The 13,020-nt window shown below is 45.2% G+C and overlaps 2 protein-coding genes and 1 long non-coding RNA gene across 4 annotated transcripts; all 3 read left to right on the forward strand.

Annotated features, from left to right (window-relative positions):
* The first annotated feature begins 227 nt into the window (after positions 1–227).
* LOC123110351 (uncharacterized) lies at positions 228–4,374 on the forward strand. 2 transcript variants are annotated; one of them, XR_006453317.1, is made up of 6 exons: positions 228–1,280; positions 1,398–1,548; positions 1,644–1,780; positions 3,258–3,485; positions 3,565–3,651; positions 3,987–4,374. It is a non-coding gene; the product is annotated as an uncharacterized lncRNA (long non-coding RNA). The 2 variants fall into 2 exon arrangements; XR_006453316.1 differs by having other exon boundaries at positions 1,644–3,485.
* Positions 4,375–5,056: 682 nt separating this feature from the next.
* Positions 5,057–7,482, forward strand: LOC123115643 (cationic amino acid transporter 1-like). The gene is made up of 2 exons (XM_044536756.1): positions 5,057–5,626; positions 5,954–7,482. The coding sequence occupies exons 1-2, from the start codon at positions 5,221–5,223 to the stop codon at positions 7,333–7,335; spliced, it is 1,788 nt and encodes a 595-aa protein (XP_044392691.1). The 5' UTR covers positions 5,057–5,220; the 3' UTR covers positions 7,336–7,482.
* Positions 7,483–11,232: 3,750 nt separating this feature from the next.
* LOC123115644 (probable pathogenesis-related protein ARB_02861) lies at positions 11,233–12,387 on the forward strand. Its single transcript, XM_044536757.1, has 2 exons — positions 11,233–11,327; positions 11,535–12,387. Exons 1-2 carry the CDS (start codon positions 11,310–11,312, stop codon positions 12,228–12,230), a joined length of 714 nt encoding a protein of 237 aa, XP_044392692.1. The 5' UTR covers positions 11,233–11,309; the 3' UTR covers positions 12,231–12,387.
* The last annotated feature ends 633 nt before the right edge of the window (positions 12,388–13,020 follow it).

The following is a 13,020-nucleotide window of genomic DNA, read 5'->3' on the forward strand; positions in this document are numbered from 1 at the left end:
CTTGCTTGTTTTGGAAAGCAAATTTTGCTCTCTATCAAAAGCAAGGATTGCCTTGCTCATTTGGTTAAAAAAAAGCCTATACAAGGGGAAATCCTTGCTTCTTAATGCTACTAAAGGAGCAAGGCAATCCTTGCTTGTTTTCGAAAGCAAATTTTGCTCTCCATCAAAAGCAAGGATTGCCTTGCTCCCGTTGGAGGGTGGGTGGGTAACTCTGCCTATGCTATGCATAGCCGGTCCCAAGCCCGGATAAAAAGAGGAGGGCCCACCATGACCATTTATATTGTTGTAATGTTTATTGTGTGTTTTTGTTTTAAAACATAAAAGCAAATAATTAGTAAAAGACAATATCTTTAGGAAATGCAAAACATTTCCCCTTGTTTATAGCTGGATTGCATTGATACTAACAATTGTATTGCCAACCCCTTTTGTGTCTTGTGAGCTACTTCTATACATTTTTCTATCTATGTCTGATAAGTGAAATGCTAGATCTCCTACTTTTTGAAATTAAAACTTTTAAATTCATATAGTTGTAGCTTTATCTCTTTCTCCTGCTCTACACTAGTAAGTGTTGAGATAAAGCTCGTACTCTTTGCTGATACATTGTGATTTTTTCTTGCTTCTTTGGACTAATTCGGTCCTTGTTTTATGTTCTGCTTTTTGCTTTGCTCTCAATTCAAGAATCATTACTAGCCTGAATACTGGCTTGCTCATGAGAAACCGTTCTTTTTTCCTTCTGAAAGGAGCTTATGACATGCTGCTAGAAAAATTCTTTGTACCATATTTTGGACTCAAAAGTAATATAAATAAATGGACCAGTATTTTTTCGTTGCCATATTGTACTATGCGATGCAAGTAAATTGTGTGGCACTCTATCTCCAACAGTAGCACCACCTAAAATGCACCCCTGTTGCCCTGCCTTTTGGAGCAGACGAAGCTTTGTCATGGTCTGCTCATCGCAGAGGATACAGGTGAACATATGGTTTGGTAATTGGTACTTTAAGATTTTAGGAGTCTATATAGTTTGGTAATTGGTACTTCAGAAGTCTACTAGCTTTTGTCTGATTGACAGAGATGGTTTGGTAGCAACTAACTGAACAATCAACTGCAGCTTTGTTTTTGGTAGAAACACTGCTGCTTGGTGGTCTCATATTGCATCATGTGCCAATTCTGTGATGTGTAAAGCAATGTTTTGAATCTGTGTCTAACTGAATCCTTGTGTATTTTCCCTTTGTCTCACTAATTTCAGATGGTTTACAGGATCTGGCCCAGGAGACAAAAAGGTGACTACCAATCCTTTAAATTCGTCATATTGGACCAATTTCGTTTAATTCTTCTTCCACTGCTTCTGTGTGTCGATTCCTGAAGTTATTCTTGCATGCTTTGTTGCGGCGCTCCAGCTTGTTTCTGGAGTAGTGGAATTCCTGGGTAGCTATCTTGTTGAGCTGAGTCTTCTGGACTAGAGCTGTCTCCTGTCCTTGCTATCAGTGATTTCTGCTTCATCAGTTTTTTCTTGCTAGGCTGACCATTGGATCAGACACTAATCCTCGGGTAAGAGCGGAGAAGTAGATTCTCAAAGCTGAAAATGTTGCCTTGATATTTCAAGTTCTCAAGGCTAAAACTACACTGTGATTATGTGGTTGCAGAGCAAGGAAATTCAGAACTTGACAGGCTACAGGGCATCAGAGCTGAAGGACTGCATTATAGCCATACATGATTTGCAGCTAAATATAAAGGGTTCATCATTACCAGCAATTCAAGACAAAAGTATAAGCAACGCATGGTATGCGCAACTCCAACAGTTATGTGATATTCCTCTGATATTGTTTTGCTGGTAGTGTTAGTCTAATTCTCTAATCATTTGGAGCTTTTCAAATTTATTTAGGTGCTAGTCTATCACAAGTAAGAGGCCATGCATCCTCTTTGTAGAATCGTACTTCTGTATTACTATCTTAGAACATTGTGCCTTGTTGGTCTGTTTAGCCACATATCTGTAGTGGTTGATATATGCTGATCCATTGCCTTTACTGATTATTTTTCTTTTGATCTGTTACCTGTGAGTGCGCTTACAGTACCTACGACCTACCTTTCTACCAATGGGTTGTACTCCCTCCGTAAAGAAATATAAGAGCATTTAAATCACTAAAGTAGTGATCTAAACGCTCTTATATTTGTTTACAGAGGGAGTACTAGACATAGGCCTAAATAACATAGCTTGCATGAATAATCATCATGGTCTCTTTTTGACTATTATCATCTCGATAGCCTGCTAGTGTAACATTCTTTGTTGAATCAAAATCCTAGAGATCTGAGTCATTTCCAATGTATGATCAACCCATTTGCTGCCTGTAAGTTTTTCACCTCTAAATGACTGGTTACAAGTTTGATGGCACACTAAACTTCTATTGGGATATTCAAAAAAAGTTGCCGAGCAATATGATGGCAGATGGGCGGTCCTGGTTTTCTTCAGTCTGCTGTGCAAAGTTATCTGCTTACTGTAATTTTTAATTGATTACTGATGTATAGCTGTATAAGACACCTTAATGCTGAGCATGATTTCCATTAGCCATATGCATCTGGATTACTAATATCCACAGTGAACTACTTGCAAGGCACCGTAATTATTTTTTTGTCTGGGGGGAACCTTGATGCTACATGGTTCTCATCGGAACCTTCATTTTTTGTTCTCTGTTATTATAAATATTGCATCGCATGTGTCTATTCTTGCTAATGAACTCGCAAGGAAAGTTCGTGCACCGGTTCATTGCTTTTTCAACTTGATGGACTAAAATCAAATGCATGCGTCAAATTGTTGCATCCCACTGCAATTACCTCGCTTCTTTGTTATATAAATTACTACATGTCTGTTATTGCTAATGGCATTCTTCTGAACAGTGGCTACTAATATTGTGCACAATACCGTACTTAGACCACTCCAGTTTGGAAATATAAGGTGTGTTCAAAATTCCGATGGTAAAAGAAGTGTGCTATGGCATCTCTACCCCTGAAGAATATCTAGCTTCATTTGGTGCTCACTACATGCATGCACTGAATAGTCCTTTTCAATGTTTCCTTGGTCTTAAGTGCAAGGCAAAATATGCCCCTGGATTTTTCGCGGAATGGGTAATTTAGGTTACCATACTTGCTTGATAAATTTGTATAAAACATAGGTCAAGTTAGATGACCTTACTGTTTTGTATGATACTTTGCGGCTTTCAGCTGGCTTCTCTGCTTAATTTGCACATATTTTTTTTAACCAGAGCTTCAGTTAGCAGCAATATTCCCTGTGAGGAGGGTGCTGAACTCAAGATGGCCAGGTAGCTACTGATCGCGGACACGACCTTCAGACCCACGACCATCAGAACAAAGTAGGATGGAGACTTGAATCTCAGGCTTTGGTAGGTTGATGATGTATCAACTTTGAACGGCAGTACAAAAGTCCTGGTCAAGTTTGCTGTCCTTGTGAGTAAAGTGGCATCAAGTGATCAGTTAAGCTCAGCTCACCCATCAGGTTCACTATTAGTTGTTCCTTTTGAATCCATGGTGATGTTGCTGCGAAATTTATAGCGACGCTGGATGCAGTAAGATGGCGGTGATGAGCCGGAGATGGCGGGATCTGTAAAACTGTCAGGTTTCTTCAGTTAACGCCGCAAGGTATCCATTTCTGCAGAGATCTTCTAGACTAGGTCGCGCAAGTGGTTTGGTTCGAGGCCGGCCTGGTGATGGATCTATCCTTGTGTTGCACCGATGCTCGTGCTTCAGTTATTTTTCGTCGCGGTCTTGGTAGTCGTTCTGGGCTTCTTGTTGTGGTTGGGCTACAAGTTCTCTTCTACTGTACATGCCTTATGATGTACTTTGCGCTAGTCTAGGCGAAGTCTGATCATCTTCTAGCCGTGGATCACCTACTCTTGGGTTGTTTAGATTTTGTCAGTCGTGCAGTGCCTCTTTGACATTGTCACTTTGACATCGTATCATCTTCTTTTTGACAGAGTCTCATGCATGGTCTGGAAAAAGAAAAGATTCAGTTAGCGTTGAGACCATTTAAGGGGTGGCCTTGATCTAAAAAAAAACTATTTGATGGACGAATTTAGTGGAGAGAATAGATGGAAGACAAATAGTGGAAAAGCAAAAGAAGATTCCTCGGCCAAAATGCTGAATGGTGGACGAGTTCCATGGCGGCTGAATTTTTAAAAATTCGAAATTCATATTTTTACCTTTCAGTTTCTTTTTCTTTTCTTTTTTTGAAAAAACATACACATACAACCAGAGACATAATTCATATGTGTGTAAATTTTCTGCATTAAAATGAGAGCTACATAAAAAATATGTGGCTTTTCAACACACGCACTATTCATACTTAAAAGTCCATGTTTTTGTTTTTTTGTGCAGACCACAATTTACGATATTTCATCATGAGATTTTACATGCATATACATTACACCTTTGTATACATGTATAATTTTTTCAGACTCTTTTGAAACTAAAAATCCTGAAATCTTCAAAATTTTCCGCCTCCATGGAGCTCGGACTCCAGAACGCATTACTCATTCCTGGAGCCTTGTAAAATTACAATGAATGCCCCTGTGAAAAAGGTACTCCCCCGAGCGACAATTAATATGGATCGGAGGGACTAAAAAGAGATGAGACATGTGATCTTTCTTCACACCATGCCCAAAGTTATGCTTGATTTTTTTTTTGAGAGAGAAAGTTACGTTTAAGTTTGATTTGACAATTGTAGCACCATCTTGCACAACAATACTTTTTAAGGATGACCTGTAATTTTATTCAACCTAGAAAAAATTATAACAATGCTTCAAATTGTATTGTAGTTTCAAGAAATTACAAAATACTCCAAAACTTTATTCTTAGCTTTTATGACTAAAATTACAGTGAAATTTAAAAAAAAACGTCTGTCAAGCGCAGGCCCAGTTCCATACGAGAAATCTCAGAAACCTCTCAACAGGCCCAGTACAAATGGCAGCCTCGCGGGCCCGGCCCAGCACGACAGACGACATTTTCACAGCCGCGTACGTACTGCATCTCCGGTGAGGCTGTTGACGTAACCAACTCGCCTGATTCCACTCACCGGATTCCCTCCGGTCGCCGGCTACATATACGCACGATCCCATCGGTCAAGGATTCATTTTCCGTCCCGAGATACCCGCGCGTCCGGCCGTGCGTGCGTGCGACCCGCCAGCTCGCGCGCGTACTGTCACACCAGCCATGGCGTCCGGCGAGGCGACGGACGTCGGCATGCGCCGGCCGGGGTGCTGCGGTGGCGGCGTCTTCCCGGAGGAGTCGTTCGCGAGCTGGGGCGCATACGGGCGGGCGCTGCTGGAGACGGGGCCGCGGCTCAGGGACCGGCTCACGGCGCGCTCCGCCGTCGACGTCGAGGTGCACGCCGTGCGCGGCCGCAGCGGCGCCGAAATGCGCCGGGAGCTCAACTGGTGGGACCTCGCGTGGTTCGGCGTCGGCGCCGTCATCGGGGCCGGCATCTTCGTGCTCACCGGGCAGGAGGCCAAGGAGGCCGCTGGCCCCGCCGTCGTGCTCTCCTACGCGGTGTCCGGCATCTCGGCCATGCTCTCCGTGTTCTGCTACACCGAGTTCGCCATCGAGATCCCAGTCGCAGGTGAATCTCACGTCTGATCTACGGCTAGATCCTATCCTACGTTCCTACTTCCATTGACTCCATGCATGCATGGATGGATCAGAGATGGATGAGTAGAACTCCATGCATTGATTAATCACCTTAACTTACATGCAAGTCTTAGGTTCTTTATCAAGATCGATCATTGTTACAAGTTTGTTTCACTGGTGAGAGATATCTGTGGAAGTTTGTTACAAGTCTGTTTTGGTCAACACACTGTAGATCAATTAAATTGCAGTTAAAATTGATGGAGCGTTAGAAAACCTTTTTTATTTTGTTTAATCGCATGGTTAATGTGCATGCATGCAGGCGGTTCGTTCGCGTACCTGCGGGTGGAGCTGGGCGACTTCATGGCCTTCATCGCCGCCGGCAACATCCTGCTCGAGTACTGCATCGGCGGCGCGGCGGTGGCGCGCTCGTGGACGTCCTACTTCGCCACGCTGCTCAACCACCACCCCAACGACTTCCGCATCCACGCCACCTCGCTCGCCGAGGACTACAACCGCCTCGACCCCATCGCCGTCGTCGTCATCACGCTCATCTGCCTCTTCGCCGTGCTCAGCACCAAGGGCTCCTCCCGCTTCAACTACATCCTCTCCATCGTCCACTTCGCCGTCATCATCTTCATCATCGGCACCGGCCTCTCCAAGGCCAAGCTCTCCAACTTCACCGCCGAGTTCGCGCCCTACGGCGCCCGCGGCATCTTCGCCGCGTCCGCGGTGCTCTTCTTCGCCTACATCGGCTTCGACGCCGTCAGCACCATGGCCGAGGAGACCAAGAACCCGGCCAAGGACATCCCCGTGGGGCTCGTCGGCGCCATGGCGCTCACCACCGTCGTCTACTGCGTGCTCGCCGTCACGCTCTGCCTCATGCAGCCGTACCGGGACATCGACCCCGACGCGCCCTTCTCCGTCGCCTTCAGCGCCGTCGGCATGGACTGGGCCAAGTACATCGTGGCCTTCGGTGCGCTCAAGGGGATGACCACCGTGCTGCTCGTGAGCGCAGTGGGCCAGGCCAGGTACCTCACCCACATCGCGCGGACGCACATGGCGCCGCCGTGCCTCGCCGTCGTGTCGCCGCGCTGGGGAACGCCGGTGCGTGCCACAGTCACAATGCTCACCGCCACGGCCATCATCGCGTTCTTCACCGACCTCGGCATCCTCTCCAACCTTCTCTCCATCTCCACGCTCTTCATTTTCATGCTCGTCGCCGTCGCGCTGCTCGTCCACCGCTACTACGCGTCCGGCGAAACCACCGCCGCCAACCGTAACAAGCTCGTCTCGTGCATCGCCATTATCCTCGCCGCCTCCGTCGGTACAGCGGTGTACTGGGGTGTGGCGGTGGACGGCGGGTGGGCGGCATACGTGGTGACCGTGCCGGCGTGGTTCGCGGCGACGCTTTACCTGCACCTCGGGGTGCCAAAGGCGAGGGTGCCAAAGATGTGGGGGGTGCCGCTGGTGCCGTGGCTGCCGTCGGCGTCCATCTTCATCAACATCTTCCTGCTCGGATCCATCGATGCAAAGTCTTTCATGAGGTTCGCGATATGGACGGTGGCGTTGCTCGTGTACTACTTCTTCGTCGGCCTCCACGCCTCCTACGACACCGCCAAGGTGCTCGCCGCCGAGGCTGCCGCCGCCAGGGTGGAAGAAGGCGGCCACAAGGCCGTGGAAATTGCCGGAGCTAGCAATTAATTAGCACAGCAATTCATTAGACTAGTGATCTGTACGTCCATTATGCTTCACAATCTCAAATTAGTTGATGTAGTACTAGCTACTAGTAGTGTCGTTTTATATTTGTTAAGAACTTTTTTGACGAAAGTATGGTTAGCTGGTTTAATATACAGTCTTGCTAAGTCTCAATTAAATCTTGTTCAACGCTATATTTGTAAGATCTTATATTAGATCCGTGTATAATTTTGTTTTCACTTTTTTCATTTTCTCTCTTGCATGTTATATCACTTGACCGAGACTTGTTTAAATCTTTAGTATAATATTTTATAGCAGTCTAAATCTTATACCTCGGCCTAGTTAAAATATTGAAATCTTGAAGGTTCATTTGACTTGCGTGTCAAGTGTGTATGTTTAGAGTAACACCAAGAAGCTCGATTCTAAACCTGGGCAAACGTCGGGCCGGGCCGGGTTTCGGGCCGGGCCGGGTTTCGGGCCGGGCTTGTAAAAGCCCGACCTTCATTTCTCAAGCTCGAGCCCGCCCCGAAGCCCGAAATACTCCATATTTTCAAGCCCGAGCCCGGCCTGAAATCAAGCCCGAAGCCCGAAAGCCTGGCCCGAATGCTGTTTTTTAGTACGCGCACGTGTAAGCCCGGCCCGAAGCCCGAAAGCCCGGCCCGAAATACAGAAAAATGAAGCCCGAGCCCGGCCCGAACTATCTTTCGGGCTGCAAAACAAAGCCCGAGCCCGGCCCGAATGTCAAGCCCGGCCCGGCCCGGCCTGGGTTTTTCGGGCCGGGTCGTCGGGCCGGGTTGCCCATGCCCGGGTTTACTCGATTCGTCCCTTCCTCTCCCCTCCCAAGCGAACGGACGACTAGGGTTTTTGCCTTTTGGCGGTGGTGTCGTCGACGTGCCTCATATTCTTTGGCCTTAGGGCCATGGGGGCATGGTGGATCTCGGCCCTTGCCGACGGAAGGGCTCTTTTATTAATTTTTTTTGAGTTTTGTTGGAGTTTGTGTCCTGCTTGGGAAGACGAGACATCGCTAGCTTCCTAAAGTTGGAATAAAGTTCTCCCTGCCTAGCCTCCGTCCCGATGGTGTGTCTCGCATCATCGGAGGACATGTGGAGGTACGCCACATGATTCGATTGGTGGTTGTCTTCAATGGATCTGCTCGGATCCGGTCTCCGTTCTTCTACGTTCGTGTGTCTTCACGCTTGATGCTTTCGACCTATAATTCTCTTCATTGAGAACGGTTGCTGTTTTTGATACGTTGTTCCTACGAGGCTTTAGTCCGACGACTTTCTGACTGTTTACTATAATAAGTTTTGCCTGACTCCGGCGACGGAGGGGCGATGATACCGGCGCGCTTCAGTGCTTGTAGTCGTTGTTGTAATTTTTTTTTATTTCAGTGTTTGTTTTACTGTCATCATTGAAGAGGAATAGGTCGAAAGTTTTCCCAAAAAATGTGTATGTCTAGGGTAGATCTTATTTGTCGGCATGCAGCAAATAGACAAGGCTTCACTGAGTGAGGGGTGGCTTTGCTGCTGCCGGTGGAGGTGGGACGGCCAGCGTGTTGGGTTCCCGACTTTTTTTTTCGTTCATTCAATGTAAATTGGCCTTTTCTCTTTTTTTTTGCTTGTGTGGTTTTTTTTCTTTTTTTTCTTTTATTGTTTCATGTCTATTTTCTCTTTTTAGATTTGGTTTTTTCTTCTATTTTTTTCCTTTTGCGCATTGTCTTTATTATAATTTTATAATACACGATAAATATTTTCATACTATATGGTGAACATTTTACCTATACACATTGAACTATTTTTAGTAAATGATGAACATTTTTCAAATGCTTTGTTAATACAAGATGAACATTTTTGTGATATAGAACATTTTTGTGATATAGAACATTTTGATAAAATTTTCTAACTATACGATAAACATTCTCTTAATATGTAGTGATTTTTTAATATACATCTGATTTCTTTAACATATTGAGCTTTTTTAAATAGTTTTAAAAATATCTAGCTCCTAAAAATTAATAGCCGATTTTTGGTGAAAACATGACTACAAAGCAAAAGAGAAAAAAAACGCTCATAGGCAGAGTGGGCCATCCCAATTGCCCTCGATTCAGGCATAGCCTCCTCTATCGGACAACCCAAACATATGGGCTGAATTTGGGGATCAAGTTGGGTGGCGTTTATTGGTCTGAACACATGGGATGGAATAGAGGGTCGGATTGGAGATGCTCTAAATCTTGTTAAAACTAGAGGATGCATTGTTGACACGGAGCAATGACAGAGGAGAGCGACGGCGCATGAGTGGGAGGAAGGAATTTGGATGGGTCCTGGCGGGATCCAGCGTGACGGACGCGTCCCGGCGACCCCAAATCCGCCACACATATGGGGGGTGTCGGACAACCAAGACATATGGGTTGGATTTGAGGGATCCGGCTGGGTGGTGTTTTTTGGTCTAGACACATGGGGATGAAGTAGATGGTCCGGTTGGAGATGCTCTAAATCCTGTTGAAACTAGAGGATGCATTATGTTGATACAACATAAAAATACACATATTTTTTATCTGTAATCAAACAAACTATTGTGTTCCATAGAAAGAATTCAAGAACCGGAAATGCCAGATAGAGCTTGAGCACCATAGAGCTTTTTTGGGGGAAAAAATCCAAAAAACATATTTTTAAAGTTTCAAAATATTAAAAAACACATGAAAGTACATATGTATACTACTCCCTCCGTACCTAAATATTTGTCTTTCTCGAGATTTCAACAAGTGACTATATACGGAGCAAAATGAGTGAATCTACACTCTAAAATATGTCTGTGTACATCCGTATGTGGTAGTCCATTTAAAATCTCAAAAAATACAAATATTTACGAACGGAGGGAGTACATCTTTGTAAAATTTCATGCAGAAATACGTTTTGGTGTGGGTTGTACAAGAAAGCAAAACCGTGTATTTCTAGGACATGCACTATTCATTATAAAAGTCCATCATTTTTTGTGCAGCTCACACCAAAACCTATTTCACCATGAAGACGTAGTGTAGGTTCATGTGTATTTGTTTTCAGATTTTTTTAAACTTCAAAATATGATTTGTTTTTTAAAAATTTCCAAAAAACACGCTCGAGCTAAAAATTTCCACTCTCTTCCGGAACATAATACTTTGCAACTTCAGAAAATGTCTACCATAGTCCATGGCTAGAGTGCTAAAAAGTGCATAAATTTTCATTATATATGATCTTAACATGGCTATAAAGTTATACCTTTCTTCAATTGAGGGGATTCCCACGAGTGGTTATCCTCCACCTTTAAAAGAACCCTTCTTGTTGTGACCAACGAAGCCACTATTTCTCATGCTTTATCTTCTCCGTTGGCCGGCCGCTGGCCGGGGATATTCCTATCCACACTCCAATCAATGAATGCCGGAAATGCAAACTGGTGGACGTGCTTGAAATGGAGGTGAATAACTGTACCTGAATAAAACCCAGACATATAGTTTCAAAGCAATATTGCTTTGAGCATTTTATCCCAAACATAATTAAGATTTCATTCCATAATATCCTCCGGAAGGAAAACAAGCCGTGCAAAAATCCAAGTTATTTAGGTATAGCAGGTGCAACAAGTCGCTAGGCGGTCTATGGATCTGAATATAATTTTTATTATTTCTATGTTCATTGTACTACCATGATTGAATATGAATAGATCAGAATTTTTGTCGCAAAAAAAAAAACAATTACCACCCACTTACGGGCACGACTACAACTCATGGAAAAGAAGAGCAGGTTGTATATATCAAAGGGGCCCTCTTTTCACTTTCCAACGATTCCTTAGGTGACCCACACAAATATTCCGTCTCAGCTCATTATCTCAATATAAATGCAACTTCTTGCATTGTCCATGATTCCAGACTGCCTTCTTGTCTTGTCATAATGTCTTGAGAGCTCTCCACAAGAACTTCCAGCTCCAAGCTCCAACCGGAGGCTTCAAGAATGGCTTCAGAACCAGAGGTTTGTGAGCCTGCCCATCTATCTCTATAACTCAAACCATTTTTTTTCTGTTCTCATGCTTGTGCGTTTTCTTGAGGGGTAATGCTTGTGCATATTTTTGATGGTTTATTAACTATCTATGTAACCATGTAACTACACTAGCCATTGACGCTTATGTCCTATCAGCTAGCACATTTTTCTAATCTATCAACATGAATCAATCTGCAGACACCACGAATAACCGAGCTCCATGTAAGGATGGACTGCAACGGGTGCGTGCACAAGATCAGGAAGACCCTGAGCGGCATTGACGGCGTAGGCGAGGTACATGTTGATCAAGCTAACCACAAGATCACGGTGGTGGGGATCGCTGATCCTGCGAGGATCGTCAAGGCCATCAGGAAGGCCAACAGGGTTCCAACCATCTGCTCACACACCGACCCTGCAGCAGCTCCGGCGCCACCCGCGGAAGGGGGAGAAGCCCCGCCTGCTGATCCGCCTCCGCCTCCACCCGCGGAAGGGGAAGCACCGCCGCCAGCACCTGCCGACCCACCGCCTGCGGAAGAGGCCCCAGCAGAACCCCCGGCAGCAGAGAACAAAGAGGCGCCGCCGGCTGAAACGCCAGCCACCACCATGATATACGTGGTGCGTGATTACCCATACAGCTACCATGCGTACAGAGGTCACTGGGCAAACCATCCGAGCAACATTCATGGCGTCCGATACGATGCTGCTGCACCATATTACGCAGCACATAGTCGTAGGCTCGTAGCTACAGTCCTTACATATCAGAGTACGGACATGCGGGCTCTTCAGCCCAAGAAGGAAGATGCCACTACCATCCAGCGGCTGCTACGGGAAGAGGAGATGGAAGCCAGATCACTTCGATGTTCAGCGAGGAGAATCCCAACGCATGCAGCATAGCATAATTGAAAAAAGAGGCCGTTTGCGTAAGGAATCTGTTTCTGTAAACCCTTTCGGCCAGAAAGGGCAAGTGAGACAGAATTTTGCTTTTTGCCTACAGTTTGTCTAATTCACATCTAAATGTTTTCTAAGGATGTCACATCTAAACTTTCACAAATAACACAGCAACAAGGAACAAAAAAAAAGATAGGACAAAAACAAATATAGTGGACATCAGGTTAGATGTGACATAATTATGTCACATCTAGATATGTCCTAGACATTGCCTATATATATACGATGGTGTAAAATGGATATATATGGTTTAGGTTTTTATAAGGTGGAGCGTGGGATTTGTGTAGAGGTGACACATGTGGGATAACAAGATGCTTGACTTGTAGTGAGAGATAATTTTTCTGGCAATAGTCGCTATTTTTATTGCCGTCCATCCAATAGAATCTCACAAAGCCGTGGTCCTCGACAAAAGTCACTCGCGAGCGAGCATGGAAATACATCTGTGTTGCGACGTAGTCCTAGAAAATTCTGACGAAAAATGAGGGAGATATTCTGGAATAGCAAATGTCTTCTTGACTTGGCTAAGGGCATCTCCAGCCGGCCCCCAGGAAGCCTCCCCAAGGCACTTTTTGAACGCCGGCAGTCACAAACGGTCCCAGTCACGCCCCCACGGGCTCGTTTTTCGCCGGTATTAACTAAAATTACGGCCGGCGCTGGCAAGAGAACCCACAAAGCTGGGGTCAGCCGGGGGCGCCGGCACTACTTTTGCATGCGAAAACCCCACACGTCGGCCTCT

This window comes from Triticum aestivum, chromosome 5B (genome assembly GCF_018294505.1).
Source record: "Triticum aestivum cultivar Chinese Spring chromosome 5B, IWGSC CS RefSeq v2.1, whole genome shotgun sequence".
In the NCBI taxonomy this organism is placed as follows: domain Eukaryota; kingdom Viridiplantae; phylum Streptophyta; class Magnoliopsida; order Poales; family Poaceae; genus Triticum; species Triticum aestivum.